The sequence below is a fragment of the Capsicum annuum genome, chromosome 1 (genome assembly GCF_002878395.1).
Source record: "Capsicum annuum cultivar UCD-10X-F1 chromosome 1, UCD10Xv1.1, whole genome shotgun sequence".
In the NCBI taxonomy this organism is placed as follows: domain Eukaryota; kingdom Viridiplantae; phylum Streptophyta; class Magnoliopsida; order Solanales; family Solanaceae; genus Capsicum; species Capsicum annuum.
The window spans coordinates 255,360,585-255,378,503 of record NC_061111.1 but is presented as its reverse complement, the minus strand read 5'-3'; the positions used below and the strand labels follow the sequence as shown (position 1 = coordinate 255,378,503).

Sequence of the window (17,919 nt, the reverse complement as noted above, 5' to 3'; positions counted from 1 at the left end):
AGGATTGATGATCTTTTTGACCAGCTTCAGGGTGCTAGATGTTTTTCAAAGATAGACCTTCGTTCGGGATACCATCAGTTGAAGGTTAGAGAGTGAGATATTCCCAAAATAGCTTTTCAAACCAGATACGGCCATTATGATTTCTTAGTCATGTCCTTCGGATTGACTAATGCCTCTGCAACTTTCATGGACCTAATAAATAGGGTCTTCCGTCAGTTTTTGGATCTGTTTGAGATAGTATTCATTGATGACATTCTTATATATTCAAAAAGTGAGGAGGACCATGCCAATCACCTCTGAATTATCCTTCAGACACTTAAAGATCATAGATTGTATGCAAAATTCTCCAAGTGTGAATTCTGGCTTAATGCCATTGCGTTCTTAGGTCATATTGTATCTAGTGACGGTATTCAGGTGGATCCCCAAAAGGTTGAGGCAGTAAGAAAATGGCCTTGACCCGCGACTCCAACTGACATTTGGAGCTTCTTAGGTCTGGCAGGTTATTATAGAAGGTTCGTAGAGAGTTTTTCCTCTATAGCTGCTCCGCTCACTAAATTGACTCAGAAAAAGGTGAAGCTTGTGTGGCCTGACTTGTGTGAAAATAGCTTTGAGAAGTTGAAAGACAAGCTGACTACTGCTCCTATTTTGATTCTTCCAGAGGGGGTAGAAGGTTTTGTGGTATACTGTGATGCGTCCCGTGTGGGACTTGGTTGTGTTCTGATGCAGCATGGTAAGGTGGTAGCTTATGCGTCTAGGCAGTTATAAAATCATGAGCAAAACTACCCCACTCATGACTTGGAGTTAGCAGCTATGGTGTTTGCACTTAGAATTTGGAGGCATTATCTCTATGGAGTGCATGTTGATATTTATACTAACCATAAAAGTTTGTAGTATGTTTTCTCACAGAAAGAATTGCACCTCAGGCAGAGGCGTTGGATGGAGCTTTTGAAAGACTATAATATGATCCTGCATTACCATCCGGGCAAGGCAAATGTTGTAGCCGACGCTCTCAGTAGATTGTCTATGGGCAGCCTTTCTCATGTTGAAGAGGGGAAGAGAGAGACGATGAAGGATATTCACCGTCTTGCAAATCCGGGAGTGCTACTATTAGATTTCAAAGATGGAGGGGTGATTATTAATGAGATAGCTAAATCATCCCTTTGTTCCGAAGTCAAAGAAAAATAGGTCAAAGATCCCATCTTGATGCAGATTAAGAGAGATGTGGGTCAATAAACAGTAATGTCATTTGAGATTGGTGGCGATGGTATTCTGAGATATCAGGGTAAATTATGTGTGCCTGATGTAGATAGGTTACGGGAAAAAATCCTTAGCGAGGCTCACACGTCGAGGTATGTTGTTCACCCAGGCTCTACAAAAATGTATCATGATTTGAAAACCTTTTATTGGTAGAATAATATGAAGCGTGATGTGGATAAATATGTTGCCAAGTGTTTAAATTGTCAGCAAGTCAAGGTGGAACACATGAGGCCGGGTGGTACTTCTCAAGAGATAGCATTGCCTTTATAGAAGTGGGAGATGATCAATATGGACTTCGTTATAGGACTTCCGAAGTCCCGAAACCAGCATGATTCTATATGGGTAATTGTAGATAGGCTTACCAAGTTAGCGCACTTTCTTCCTGTTAGGAGTAACTATTCGGGAGAGGATTATGCTAGGTTGTTCATCGCTGAAATAGTTCGTTTGCATAGGGCACCTGTGTCTATCATATCCGACCGAGGTACACAGTTTTCTTCTCAGTTTCGGAAATCTTTTCAGAAAGGTTTAGGTACCCAAGTGAACCTAAGTACAACATTCCACCCTCAGACTGATGGGCAAGATGAGCGCACCATCCAGACCCTTGAGGATATGTTGAGAGCCTGTGTAATTGACTTTAACGGTAGTTGGGTAGATCACTTTCCATTGATAGAGTTCGCTTATAATAACAATTTCCATTCCAGTATTAAGATGGCACCATTTGAGGCGCTGTATGGTAGGAGATGTACGTCTCCGATAGGGTGGTATGAAGTAGGTGAGATGCAGATGTTTGGGCCTGATCTTGTTCACTAGGCAATGAAAGATGTGAAGCTTATTAGAGAATGACTTAAAATAGCTCAGAGTCATCAGATATCCTACCCCGATGTTAGGAGGAGAGAGTTAGAGTTTAAGGTTAGAGATTGGGTATTTCTTAAGGTTTCTCCCATGAAGGGAGTTATGCGATTCGGGAAGAAGGGTAAGCTGAGTCCTCGCTATATAGGACCATACCAGATTGTGAGAAGAATAGGTGGAGTTACGTATGAATTAGAGTTTCCTGTAAGTTTGGGTTCTGTCCATCCGGTATTTCATATATCCATGCTGAAGAAGTGCATTGGAGATCATTCGTTAGTAGTACCCGTCGAAGAAATCAAGGTGACAGACTCCTTGTCCTACAAAGAAGAGCCGGTAGCAATTTTAGATTGCCAAGTTAGAAAGTTGAGAAGAAAAGATTGTTTCGATTAAAGTGTTATGGAGAAATCAGAAAGTCAAAGAAGCAACTTGGGAATCAGAAGATAATATGAGAGATAGATGCACAAATTTATTTGATCCGGTGAATGAAGTGATGGAAGGTACAATCTTTGTCCTTTTCTTTCCATGCCTTTGTCTGCTTGAAATCGTGCTTGTCTGTTTTCCGCATCATTATTCGGGGACGAATGATCCTAAGGGGGATATTGTAACACCCGGACGTCTTCTTAGCTAAATTCCTTCATGGAAAGTCTAAGCATTAGCTTCTAGAATGATCTAAATTAATTTTCATGTAGAATTTCCTACATTTAAACCTTTCATTATGTAGATGACTGAATTAACTTTCCAACGATATAAGATTCATCCAAAACGGATCCTCGGTGAAGAAGTTATGAATAATTTATAGTTCCAGTCGTAAACATAGTCATTTTGGTGTCTAGCGCGTCGCGGAGAGGGTCAAATTGACAATCATCAAATTTCAGTGGGGCTCCGCGATGGTGGTGCATTGCGGAGGCACCAAATTTTCCACTCGTCAAATTCCAGTGGACCACCGCGATTGCAGCGCGTCGCGGTGGCACCTGAAATCGGTTTTTTTAAGTTCAAATTTTCAGTTCCATTTAGGAGTCATTAATGGTAATTTTGACTTTTCCCTAACCTTTAAAACCGCCCAAACAAAGGATTTAGGGTATGTTTGAGCAACTTAACCCTATTTTCATCAAAATCATCAAGAATCCTCTCTAGGATTCCAAAAATAAAAAACCAAGTAGTTCAAGATTCAACGGTAGGTTTTCGAAGTTGATCGCATATTTGGAATCCCCAGGTCATAGGCTTCAATAAGCACCTATTGTCTTCCTAATTCGAGGTACGCGGGGTTTTCCTAAAATCTCATGGGCATAGAAATCATGTTTTAAGAATGGAGTTTTGAAGTTTATGAATATAATCATGTCTTAGAAGTTTTGATGGTATTGTTTTGGTCTTTAGACCTTTCTCCCAAATTGATTTGCAATTATGTATATATGTTTTGACTTATTCTAATCAACTTTCTGGTCCCATTCCTAGTGAATTGGGAAAATGCAACAAATTGACTGATTTGCAAATAGCGAGAAACAGAATTGGAGGTAGCATACCACTAGAGATTGGAAATGTCAAAGGGCTTCTAGGACTTGATCTTTCATCGAATCATTTGATCGGGCAGATTCCAAAGGAATTTGGAAAATTAACCTCTCTGATTAGGCTTTTGGTGCAAAACAACAGTATTTCAGGCAATATACCTCGCGAATTTGTATCATTGGCAAAATTAGAGTACCTTGATCTATTTGATAACAGATTGAATGGATCGATCCCGACATGTATAGGAGATTTCGTGCACTTGTTTCGTGCAATAGCAAATTTGGCCAAAACATTCCAACTGAGATAGGGAGGATGACTCTGCTTAATGTACTTGATTTGAGTCATAATCTTCTGGTTGGAGATATTCCCCCTCAGCTGGCAAATTTGAAGGTGTTGGTAGACTTAAATCTTTCCCACAATGGCCTGTCCGGGCACATTCCTGAAGAACTTGAAAGTATGACTGGTTTACAGGATGTTTTTCTGTCATACAATGAGTTGGAAGGTCCAATCCTTTTTTTCAAACACACTTAAATATTCTTAATCTGATTTACGCATTTAAATCGTGTTGTAACAGAGCTTGCATATACAATGAAGGTTACACAAATGTGTGATGTCTATAGCTTTGGAGTATTAGCATTGGAGATAATCAAAAAGCATCTTGGTGAGTACATTACTGTGCTAGCAAATTCATCTAGTATGGATCATCATGTGCAACTTAGTGATTTTCTAGATGAACGCCTTCTGTATCCTGAAGATAGAGTAAATGAACTTTTGGTTTTTATCATCAAGCTAGCAAGCTCTTGTTTGGTTGAAACTCCAAAATCAAGGCCAACAATGCAATTCATCTCTCATAAGTTATCATCAATGGATGCTTATGCCCACCCATTATTCCTGTAAGGCGATCTTTCTAATTCCGTAAAGTGTCTTTGAATGAAAATGTATGTATAGCTTTTGACCCACGACGAAATTATTACCGGGTCTAGTATATTTGTATTGTTAGGGTGCTTGTGTGGTTTATTGTATTAGTGCGTACAATTTTGAAGGTAATTGTTCCTTGTGCCAAAAAGTAAACAAAAAAACAAGCTTCATGTTTTCTAAGTACTGATGTTATATAGAGGATTTACTAGTCTACATCGTTTAGTAATTTGAAGGTGAGCCTTGGAGTAACTGGTAAAGTTGTTGCCATGTGACCAGGAGGTCACCGGTTCAAGCCTTGGAAACAGCCTCTGGCAGAAATGCAAGGTAAGGCTTCGTACGATACACCCTTATGGTAGGGCCCTTCCCAGACATAGCGCATAGCGGTAGCTTTAGTGCACCAGGCTGGCCCTTTTTTTTTTTTTATAATCAAAAGAAAGCATCACAGGGAATATATTACTTTGCTAGCGAATTCCTCAACCGTAGATCAACCATGTGCAGTTCAGTGATTTGCTGGATGAACACCTTCCTTATCCTGTAGACGGAGTAAAACAAGTCTTGGTTTTCAATTTTCATCATCAAGCTAGCAAGCTCTTCCGGGAGTCCATCAGAAACATCCTCTCTACTTCTTTGGAGGTAGCGGTATGGACTGCGTACATCTTACCCTCTCCAGACCCCACTTTGTGGGAATACACTGGGTTTGTTGTTGTTGTTTTTGTTAAGCTAGCAAGCTCTTGTTTGATTGGAACTCCAAAATCGAGGCCAACAATGCACTTCATCTCTCACAGGTCATCGAACTTCAATGGATCCACGTCCATCTACTCATGTAAAATGAGCTTTGTAATCTCTGAGATGTAAGGTGTCTTTGTATGAAATGAATAACCATTGAAAGTTTGAAACCAAGTGGTTGTGTAGGTAATACAATGAGAAGGTCTAAGATAAAAATTATTACTCAGACTAGGAATTTATGTGAATATGCCTTTCAGGTACTTTAACTACTTAAGAAAATAAGACATTTAACTACTAGTTTTGCTCAAGCAAGTTTTTGCCACGACCCGAACCGGGGCCCTAGCCGTGATGAGCATCCCAAACCATGAAGGCCCAGTATGCACAATTCTTATATAAAATAATGCAGAAATATAATCATTACGGAATCCTGGTCATGTTCTGGGTCAAGTTTATCAATACGAAAGAAAACCCATCAACATCTAAACAACATCTGTTTCTGTTTCCGAAATCTCTAATACATACGAAATAAGCAAATTGTCTGAAACTGGGACAAGGCCCCCAGTGGACCTAAACCAAAGTAAATGATAAATGTCTGAAAAGAAACAGGGCTTCCGGAATAAAGAAGGTTCACCAACTGCACACTTCTGTATGATAATTCTACGGCTTAGCAGGACCTCTAGATTGAGCCTCAGACCCTGAAATATAGGGGGGATCAATAAAATTGTACTAGTATGTGAAGCAACTCAAAATAACATGTTTTTATACAAAATAGATGAGAGCATTTCACAATAATAATAAACATTATATAAGTGGAAATACATGGGCATATTTAACAAATTTAAAGTTCAATTCTTGACAATCTTAACTCACTTTTTGTCATTATTTTGAGCTAATCGGTACACCCTACAATTTGTAATTCCATGGGCTATATGGAATCCATCATTTACTCGACGGCCAAGCCTCCAATACAAGTGTGCCACAAGAATTGGAGTTTTAGTAACATGGTATACCCCTTACAAGTATACTGTGGTGTCACCCTTGCATGATGTCCACATTATCCCCCTTATAGGATAATACCCGTATCAGCAACTACGGTTTCCAATGATGAGCCCTTACACTCAAACGCCTTCTTCGGATAACCAATTAGCTCTCTTAAGCCCAAATTTTAATTATTCAAAATCTGGCATCACCCTTGGATGCTTCGTGTTTTCAAACGTTCAATACTTTTTCTATTAAGGGCATGTCATCATCGGGTATCGTCATACCCTGACTTGCAAGTCAATATCATATCAAATTCACAGCCCATATTATATTCAAAACATGCACATGACCACCAATGAAATTCATAACATTACAATAGAGTCATCACTTGGAAACCTCAAGAACATTTAAGCATTTATCCTCTCTTGGCAAGATTTCAAAACATGTGGTGGTCATGTAAAATTGATCAATCTCATGTGATTCTCCCCCCTTTAAAACAAGAATATAGTTATAGCAAGAAACTCCCTCTCATCACATATAAACCATGTCAAACACCATAATATTGAGAAGATCACTTTCAAATCTTCAAACATGTGTTTCAATTCCTTCACAATGAACATATAAACTTTAGTTAGCAACGAGAGGGGATTCATACTCATGCTCTCAATCAATTTTACAAAATACACAAAATCCCATACATATATAGTTATAATTCAATTTCCATGAAAAGTGGTTCAAGACAATATATATTTTCATCAAAACAATCCCATGATGCATACCTTCCGAAAACCATGTAGAATACTTCATTAAAAACATAATTGGGGATCTTTAATCTTGATAAACATATTTAAACTTATGCCCAAGGTTTTTAGAGTAGTCCCACACACCTTAGATTATCAGATCTGAAAGATTGAACCCGAATGTCTATATATTTCCTTCAAAACTTGGCTTAAGAGTTAGGGATTTTTTTCTTGTTCTTGGGGAAATGGAGGATGATTTTTGATTTGGGGAGAATATGAATTTGGGGAAAGTGCAGATTTGGGGCTAAAATTTGGTGTTATAGCTGAGGTAAGATGAGGAAAAAGACTAAAATACCCCTAAGGAAACAAAAAAGGTCCCAGCAGTACTCCCTCAATTGACAGGCTGACATGCTGAAGTAAGTTGGGCATAACTTTTGACTTCGATATTGGACTTGGACGAAATCAGTTGAGTTGGAAAGAAGACTCAAATACCTTTCATTTGACATATATAAGGCCCCACAGTTCGTTATATACACAAATTTATGGTCGACGAAAGTTGACCCAAGTTGAACTGTCCACTAAAACTTAATCGATAGAATTGTTTTCAACTCGTCTTAGAGTTACGGGATTCTTGTGACCTCAATTCATATTCAAAGATTTTCCCACACTATCGGAGTGATCACCACACATACATTAACAAGGAATAATTTAGTTCATGTGTATACGTGTTGGAATGATGGTCTAAATTTTAGCCCAAAAGTACGGGGTGTTACATTAAAAAAGAAAAAGTTTGTTGTTGAAAATGGTGGTTTGAAGTACTTTTTCATGGGAGAAGTTTTTGTGAAGAAGAAAAAGATAAGAAATAAGGAAAGTACAAGAGTGTGTTACTGATGGTTTGTGTTGTTTTCAGGAGAAATTTATAGCAAGATGAAAAGTGTATTTTTTTTTGTTCCCATCCGTTGTGTTGTCTGGTGTTCACATTGGAGCTCCAACTAATCCGGATTGAGCGTTGTAGGGCCCATTAAGGTGGTAGCGCTTCCAATAGAGTTTTCTTCATACCCAGGATCGAGCCCTCGACCTCTGATGAAAAGTGTACTAATATCCATTGGGAAGGTAACTTCTTAAGGGTTTTTTTTTAATAATTGAATTTTTTCATTCCAAAGAAAATCTTTTTTTCCCCTCAATTACCACCATAAAAGTATTATACAATATATAGTTTTCTATGAAGTCAAGTAATGTTTCTAGTTACCCTCCACACCCTTCTATCTAAGGTCACGTTCTCAGTAATCTGAAGCTACGTAATATCATGTCTAATCACCTCTCCTCAATATTGTTGCTATATATTTGTTAGAAATTTTGCACCCAATGAGCAAATAGTGTTAAGCATTTTCTTACAACATACTCCCTCCGTCTCAAATTACCCATCCCAAATTAAGATGGCACATTGATTAAGAAAAATAATTAATAACATGACTAGTTTATCATAGTACCCCTATTAAATGAATACCGCTAAGGAAACAAAAAGGTCACAGCACTCCCTCAGTTGACAGTCTGACATGCTGAAGTAAATTGGGCATAACTTTTGACTCCAACATCGGACTTGGACGAAATCAATTGCGTTGGAAAGAAGACTCAAATACCTTTCATTTGATATATAGCCAGACCCCCAATTAGTTATATACACAAAGTTATGGTCGATGAAATTTGACCCAAGTTGAAGTGTCCACTAATAACATGGCTAGTTTATCATAGTACCCCTATTAAATGATGTTTACGTTTTAAAGAAAAAATAATTAATGCAAAGGGTAAAACATGGAAAAAAATTATCTCAGTAAAATATGAAGTCAAATTAGAAAATTTGGGACGGAGGGAGTAGTAATTTTCCATGAACAAATATAGTTATACAACCAGCATTTATGTCTTATCAACACTGCCAAACACTAACTGATGTGAACTTATCCTTGTAACCTAAGTTGATCGGACTCTCCAAATTTGTTGTTGCACCCGTGTCGGATCCTTCAAAAATATAATACTTTTGAAGGATCCAACACACACCCATCAAAAATTTTGAAGACTCCGAGCAGCATAGCTTGTAACAGATCAAGCATTCGCACTAAAGCTTCCGCTATGTGCAGGCCAAGCAGGTACTCGATGTTCCAACAAAACAAGCATAACATGCATCCATATGTCTATAAATATAGCAATCCATAATCAAAATACTACAAAGATGACCAAGAGATGAACCATAAATACCTAACTGTTCCTACTACAGCTAGATATCTTCCCAGAACAAACCAAGTCTAGTACAAGAACTTTTTGCCAAGGGAGCTCGGATTCTGGTGCAAAAACTCGACCGCTCATTTCACAACTTGCTAGTTTACTCGGAAGCAACATTATTTTGACCCTCATTCATGCTTCTTTTTCTCTTTTGCGTCGAATTAGAGGAGCCTTTCACATGCACTTCCTTTTCCTGTCCACGGCGTTTTGAAGCACGAGCAATTTCATTTAACGTCATATCATCATCACTGTCGCTCATCATACGAAGAGACATAGTTTCTGGTTTGTCTGCGAGAAAATATATGAAACATATTAAGTTAGCTCCTTTTAAATTGACGTACGAAACTCATCTTCCCAATAAAAGTGTGATATCCTCCAATATAAGTCACACAACAACAACAACGTACCAAGTATAATCCCACAAGCGAGACCTGAGACGGGCAGGGTAGGATGTATGAAAACTTTACCTATACCATTACGGGGTAGAGAGGCTGTTTAAGATAGTCCCTCGGCTCAAAAGAACGAAAAATGAATCATGTTTGCATGAAAACATGACAATATCCTACTAAAAGGGGAAAACCAAGACAGACGAGAAAGGGAAAAAATTAACTACAGCAAAGTGGCTAGATCGACACAGCTAAAAAAGTGTAACAGTGGACGAATTGGAAGTCTTGAGGATACGATGCAACTGTTTTTCGCAGTCGCTTTCTACTTGAGCGTCTAGTGTTTCATTTTTTATTTTTTCTATGTGTGTTTGTGTGATTGTGGTGGTGGTGTTTTTAGTATATAACGAAAAATCGTCAGAAAACATCATACCTATAACCGTTCAACAGAACAACAGTAACTACGCTATACCTCAATCCAAAGAGTTGAGGTCGGCTATATGAATCCTAATAATATATGCACATAATATAGACAGATCATAATAACAACAAAGTCGTCTAAATCACAAAACCGTTATACCTTTGTGTATTGATTGACCACTGCTATTTCCGGTTGATGTGCCAACCAGTTTTGGATCATCATAAAGCACAATTGCCCGATCTTCACCTTGAGAAGATTCCACGCTGTTAACGCCAGTCACACCAGTAGCTTGAAGGCCTGTTTTCACCTCCAAATCTATAGCCAATTTTCACGAAACACACACATCACAATAAAGAATTTTCCTCGTTCAGAATGAGAAAATATAACATCTAACTCTTTGAACAACAAAAAAGGTATGAGAACAGAAAATATAAGTCACACAACTGATCAAAATGTATTCATTTGCTTTTCGTAGCATCAATCATCATTTACCAAACTATATCCGACTCCAAATTAGTTGATTAATTGAATACCACAAATAATTAAAAAAGGTTTTACAAATACAGTAAAATCAAGATCTACCATTAACATAACAAGTTGTAAAGAGGAAAAACTAAACAAAAATAATCGACGTATATTCACATAATGTCAAGAATGAACCTTGGGTCTAACTCAACCACAAAAGCTAGCTCAAGAGATGAGGATTACCCAAGTCCATATAAGCAAACCACTAGTCCATTCCCCAACCAATGGGGCAATTTTACCCACTCTAACACCCCCTTCATGCCCAGGCCCAATTGGCACTGGCACGTGGATCGGGAGCCCAAAATGGGAATGGACCTGGCTCTGATACCATGTCAAGAATGAACCTTGGGTAATCCTCACCTCATGAGATAGCTTTTGAAGTTGAGTTAGGCCCAAGGTCCATTCTTGACATGGTATCAAAGCCTTCTCTTGGCTGTCTTGTTTCATAGAGTTCATTTGTGGTTTCTTTCAGTCTTTTTGGAAAATTTTGGTTTTTGTTGATTGTTCCTCGACAATTAACACCTTGTATTTTGATCTTGGTCATTCTTTTTAAGTCAGTGTTTCTAGTTTTCATAAATATGACTTCATATCAGTTTGAATCATTCGGTTTCACTGGAAAGAATTTCTTGTCATGTGAGTTTCATTTTCAGTTATTTGTCACTGGAAAAGAACTATGGGGCCATATAGATGGAGCCGATCCTGCTCTTATTGATCCTACAAAGTTAGGTGAATGGAAGATTAAAGATGCTCGGGTAATGACATGGCTTTTAAGGTGAATTGACCCTCTTATTGTTCTTAATCTCAGGTCTTACAAGACAGCTAAAGCCATGTGGGATTATTTACAAAGGGTTTACAAACAAGATAATAGTTTCCGACGCTGTCACTTAGAGTATGAAATTGCTAATTACTCTCAAGAAGATCTTTCTATTCAGGATTATTTTTCTGGATTTCAGAACTTATGGGCTGAATTTATAGATATTGTTTATGCCAAAATACTGGATGAATCTCTTTCTGTAGTTCAACAAGTTCATGAGCAAAGCAAGCGAGATCAATTTTTGATGGAGTTACACTCTGAGTTTGAGACTGTTCACTCCCACTTGATGAATCGTGACCTGTCTCTCTCCTTGGATGTCTGTTTAAGGGAATTACTTCGGGAGGAGCAGTGTTTTGTCACACAAAATGCTTTCAATCAAGTTGATGATATAGTTGTTACATTTACTGCCCAAGGTAAAGGAAAGGGTAGGGATATGACTAGAACTCAATGCTATAGTTGCAAGGGATATGGTCATATTGCTAGCAATTGTGGCAGGAAGTTTTGTAATTATTGCAAACAATAAGGACACATTATCATAGAGTGTCTCACACGCCCTCAAAACCATAAGGTTAATGCTTTTCAAGCTGGGACAAATGGTTTCACTACTGAGAACTCATCTTTGGGACAAGTTCTTACTCCTGAAATGGTAAGACAAATGATCATGTCAGTTTTTTCAGCTTTAGGGCTACAAAGTAATGATCTTGCATCTAATATTTAGCTTGTTGATTCAGGAGCTTCCAATCATATGACCAACTCATCTAGTATGCTAAAAAATAATCATAAGTATCATGGTCCATCGCAAATTTAAGTTGCCAATGGTAGTAGTTTACCCATTACCAAGGTTGGGGATATTACTAAAACTTTCAATAATGTTTTTGTGTTACCAAAGCTCTCCACTAGTCTTATTTCAGTTGGACAATTGATAGATAACAATTGTGATGTGAATTTGTCTCGTAATGGTTGTCTTGTGCAGGATCAGATCTCATAAAGTTGGACGACTGTTTCCTATACACTTTTCCATTCCTCGTGTTCTATCATTTGCTTGTACTTCTACACCTAGTAAGACTGAGGTATGGCATAACCTCTTAGGACATCCAAATTCTATTGTGTTATCTCATTTATCAAATTCGGGTTTATTGGGGAACAAAAATCTATTTTTCACTGCTTCCTTTGATTGTTCCACTTGTAAATTAGGCAAGAGTAAAATCTTCCTTTTTCTAATTTTGGTAGTTGTGCTACAAAGTGCTTTGATGTCCTTCATAGTGATGTTTGGGGTATTTCACCAATTGTTTCTCATGCCCATATCAAGTACTTTGTGACATTTATAGATGATTATAGTCGATTTACGTGGGTATATTTTCTTCATTCCAAATCTGAGGTATTTTCCATATTCAAGACATTTTTGGCCTATATTGAGACTCAATTTTCTACTTGCATCAAATTATTGAGATCTGATTCTAGTGGAGAATATATGTCTTATGAGTTCAAAAATTTTTTTCTTGAAAAAGGAATTGTCTCAGAACGCTCTTGTCCATATACACCACAACAAAATGGGGTTGTTGAACGTAAAAATCGTCATCTTTTAGATGTCACTTGTACTTTATTAATTGAGTCCTCTGCTCCATCTAAGTATTGGGTGGAAGCTTTGTCTACTGCTGTTTACTCAATTAATAGACTACCATCTTAAGTCTTAAATCTTGAATCTCCATATTTTCGTCTTTATCACAAAAATCCAAGTTATGATAATTTTCATACATTTGGCTGTATTTGTTTTGTGCATCTTCCTCCTTCTCAGCGTAATAAACTTTCCGCTCAGTCTACTAAATGTGTTTTTATAGGTTATAGTACTTCACAGAAAGGTTTTCTCTGTTATGATCCATGTTCTAATAAATTTCATGTTTCTAGAAATGTTGTTTTCTTTGAGAATCAATATTTTTTTCCTACTCATGTTGAGTCATCTCCTGCTTCTCTTCTTCTTCCTACTTTTGAGAATTTGCCATCTTCTTCTAAGAGGTTGAAACCTGGATTTGTGTACGAACGTCGTCCGCCAACTTTACCCCCTCCTGATATTGATCTGCCACCTTAAACTGCTACACAACTAGAATTGAGAATTCTTCAATGCCTGCTCCTCTTGAGCCCACTCGGCGATCTACCAGAGTATCTTGTCCTCCTAATTGGTATGGATTTTCATTAACTTTATCTGCCATTTTTGTTCCAACTTGTTACTCACAAGCTTCCAAGCATGAATGTTGGCAGAAAACAATGGAGGAAGAACTTTTGGCTCTTAAAGAAAATGACACATGGGATATTGTTTCATGTCCTTCAAATGTCCATCCAATTGGATGTAAATGGGTTTATTCAATTAAACTTCATTCTGATGGAAGTCTTGATTGGTACAAAGATCGGTTGGTTGTTCTTGGTAACAAACAGGAGTATGGTGTGAACTATGAAGAGACTTTTGCACCGGTAGCAAAAATGACGACGGTGCAAACTATTATTGCCATTACTGCTTCACAAAACTGGACGCTTCATCAAATGGATGTCAAGAATGCTTTTCTTCATGGTGATCTCAAAGAGGATATTTATATGAAACCTCCACCAGTTTTGTTCTCATTACCTACATCAGATGTATGCAAGTTGAGGCGGTCTCTGTTTGGATTAAAACAAGCTCCCAGAGCTTGGTTTGACAAATTTCGGTCTACTTTTCTACAATTCTCTTTTGAGCAAAGTAACTATGACTCATCTTTCTTTCTTTAGAAAAAATCCATAGGTTGTGTCCTTCTTTTGGTATATGTTGATGACATTATTATTACAGGAACTGATTCTTCACTAATTACTAGCGTGCAACAACAACTGAAGGATTCTTTTCATATGAAAGATCTTGATACTCTTACATATTTCTTGGGTTTGGAAGTTCATCGTGATTCATCCGGTGTGTTTCTAAATCAACACAAATATACCCAAGATTTGATTTCTTTGGTAGGTCTTTAGGATTCATTCTCTGTGGATACTCCATTAGAATTGAATGTAAAGTATCGCCGGGAGGAAGACGATCTTCTTCCTGATCCAACTATATATCGGCATTTAGTTGGGAGGTTAAATTACCTTACTATTATTAGGCCTGATATCTCTTTTATAGTTCAACAAGTTAGTCAGTTCATGCAAGCTCCCCGTCATCTTCATTTGGTGGCTGTCCGTCGCATCATTCGATACCTCTGAGGAACATCTAATCGTGGATTATTCTTTCCTATTGGTTCACCTATTCGTCTTAATGCTTTTAGTGATTCTAATTGGGCGGGATGTTTTGACACTCGTCGTTCGGTTAATGGTTGGTGCATGTTTCTTGGAGAGTCTTTGATATCTTGGAAGAGTAATAAGCAAGACCGTATGTCAAAATCTTCAACAGAGGCTGAATATCGAGCAATGTCTACTGCTTGCTCCGAGATTGTGTGGCTTCGTGGACTACTTGCTGAGATTGGATTTCCATAATCTAATCATACTCATCTCCATGCTGACAATACAAGTGCTATTCAGATTGCTACTAATCCTGTTTATCATGAGCGGACCAAACACATCAAAGTAGACTGTCATTATATACAAGAAGCTGTAGATAAAGGTGTCATTACTCTTCCGTACGTGTCCGGTGATCTTCAAATAGCTGATGCATTTACAAAATCAATGGCACGACAACGACATCAGTTTCTCGTCGGCAAATTGATGCTTCTTGATCTCCAACATCAATTTGAGGGGGGATGTTAGCATGATGTAAATATTGTATATTAATGTAATCATATATTGTTGTATATTGGTGTAATTATATAGATTTGATTTAGTAGTTAAAGAGAATAATAGTGACTTTAGTAAGAGCAGATTTGGTGGGATAAAAAAGCGAATTTAGAGGGATAGAAAAATTGATCTTTAGGGATAGGAAGACGGATCTTTAGGGAATTAATCATTGAATATTTTCTGTTTAATGACAAGACTCTCAATATTGAGAGGTATTCAGCAGAAAATTGACACATAACAGCAATACCTTCATCATTTTTTCTCTCCGTTTCCTTCAAATCAGAAATTCTACCTCTAAACTCGATGATTTTCTCCTCGTAGCGAGCCTCTTTATCACTTTTTGCCTTCTTTAGCTTTTGAATTCTGTCAAACAGCATTTGTCTTTTTGTACTGCTTGTAGTCCTCTTCTATTATTTTACTGTACTTTTCGTCGATACTTCTTTTTTCTTCCTCGAAACCTTTTTCGCAATCCATCAGAATTTCTTGTGCAAAAGGGAAGTCTTTTTCTTCAACCATTTGTTTTTCCTTCATAATTGCAAGTAATTCTGGGATCGATGTCATCTTCAATGGATATCAAAGATGTGATGTAAGCGGTGTGAAGTGGAAAATGATAATAATACAGGGAGCATGAAAATACATCTAAGAACAATAATTAGTACTATTTGATCAAGATTTCAAGAATTTTTGATACTTTTACATTAAAGATTAGTCAAACACCTCAGCTTTTAAAGTAAAACATTAAATGTACCTTTGATTTCTGCAAAAGAATGAATGTAGTTGTAATCCTTAAAATGTACTTAGATAACTTAAATAGTAATTATAGGATATCCTTTTTTGCTCTTTCCATAATAAGATATCGATTCATTCCCTCATACCTTTATTACATGGCATCAGAGTTATTGTCTGAGTTGGTATTTTGTATTAGCCGGAGGTCACTATGACTTCACTGAGCACATTTGAGTAGTTGTAGACTGCAGTTAGCATTTATATGTTCTTTACGCGGACATTATATGGTAAAATCATACTTGCGATCAATGGCAACTTGAACTTAGCACTTTAGCAGCAGTTGTATTATGTTGCTGTATATGGAAAAGTCGTGCGTAAGAGTTGTATCACTGCATATTATATCAATGTTGATAGCTACTCTTCTTAAATACAGTAGTTATGTTTCATTTCTTTTTGTAACTATATTACATTTCATAATAAAGTGTAAATATTTGTCGCGTCGCATGGTTTTTCCTACAAATAACTTAACTATAGTAAAGCGACAGAAAGTTGAGATGACAAATATTCAAAGTTTATATGAAAATATTTCCTATATATTGATTAGTTTGAGGCAGACACAAGATGCAAACTAAGTGTTTTCAACGAGTAGTTTTCCCTGGTTGTTCCTTTTATGGACTGTTGTTTAGTAAATAATATATTATGGTCCATTGAAAAATGTTCCACATTAGTACTACAAAGTATTTGTGTGGGTGTTTATAGCCTTGCGCTATCCCACCTTAATAGCTATCTTTTGAAATGTGGTTCTCCTAAGGTTGTAATAGTGATATCAAAGCCATCCATTACCTTCCTTGCCCACCGTTCCTGGGATGGTGACGCAGGTATGGCAGTATTTGTTCGGTGCTAGTAATGTCTAGTGCACAACCATCGTGGCACCTGACTCAACAAGAGAAATCTAGGAAAGAGCTACCTACAAAAGTAGAGAGTGGAGCCATCGAGGACGAAGGATTCGAAGCGTGATGGTTTGTTATGATCGTAGCAAAAAGTCCCACATTTGTACTACAAAGTATTTGTGTGGGGGTTTTATAGTCTTGGGTTCTCCCACCTTAATAGCTAGCTTTTGGAGGCGTAGTTTTCTTAAGGTTGTAATATTGGTATTAGAGCCACCCATCACACTCCGTCGCGGGAGTTGTGCACCTGACTTGGAAAGGGCTACTTAGGAAAGAGCTATCTAGAAAAGTAAGTGAAAGCTACCCACTTGAAAAGGGCCTTCCATGCCCACCATGCCTGGGATGGTGACGTTGATATGACAGTGTTCGGCCGGGGAAAGTAATGTATAGTGCACAATCGTCGCAACATCTGTGCACCTGACTCGAAACCTGACTCAAAAAGGGCTACCTGAGAAGAGCTACCTACAAAAGTAGGGTGAAATCTACCAGGAGTGGAGTCGTCGAGGACGAAGAATGCAGAGCGTGGTAGTTTGTTATTATTCTTTGGAAAAAGTCCCACATTGGTACTACACAGTATTTGTGTCGGGTATTCATAGCCTTTGGTCTCTCCCACCTTAATTTTTACACACATATGTATGTACATACGTAATTTTTAGGACATCAGGAAGCATTGATAAAATTAATTTCAGTAGAAAAAGAGTATTCGGGCTAGCAACAATCCAATTTTATTTTTTTTGAATCCAACTCTTATTTTATTTCAAGCAAGAGCCCAAAAATTAGCCCAAACTCAGTCCATTAAAACTACTCCATCCAACTCTAAATCCAAGTCATCAATCTTTGCCACATCCTTCTAACCAATTACATCTTGCCACGTCACTCAGCCAACAAATACAAAGTCGTCTCGGCCACTTAAATCTTCTTGATCCAAAGGCCACAAGATTTTCAACTTTAAATATATATATATATATATATATATATATATATATATATATATATATATATATATAATATTTATTTTTAAACCATCCGATCAAACGATGAGACGTCTTGAATTTAGTCAAAAAAA

General features: G+C 37.5%; 1 protein-coding gene across 1 annotated transcript; it reads left to right on the top strand.

The window, feature by feature from the left end:
* The first annotated feature begins 1,239 nt into the window (after window positions 1-1,239).
* On the top strand, window positions 1,240-4,506 carry LOC107857421 (probable leucine-rich repeat receptor-like protein kinase At1g35710). Its single transcript, XM_047413504.1, has 4 exons — window positions 1,240-1,349; window positions 3,559-3,739; window positions 3,826-4,111; window positions 4,184-4,506. The coding sequence occupies exons 1-4, from the start codon at window positions 1,240-1,242 to the stop codon at window positions 4,504-4,506; spliced, it is 900 nt and encodes a 299-aa protein (XP_047269460.1).
* The last annotated feature ends 13,413 nt before the right edge of the window (window positions 4,507-17,919 follow it).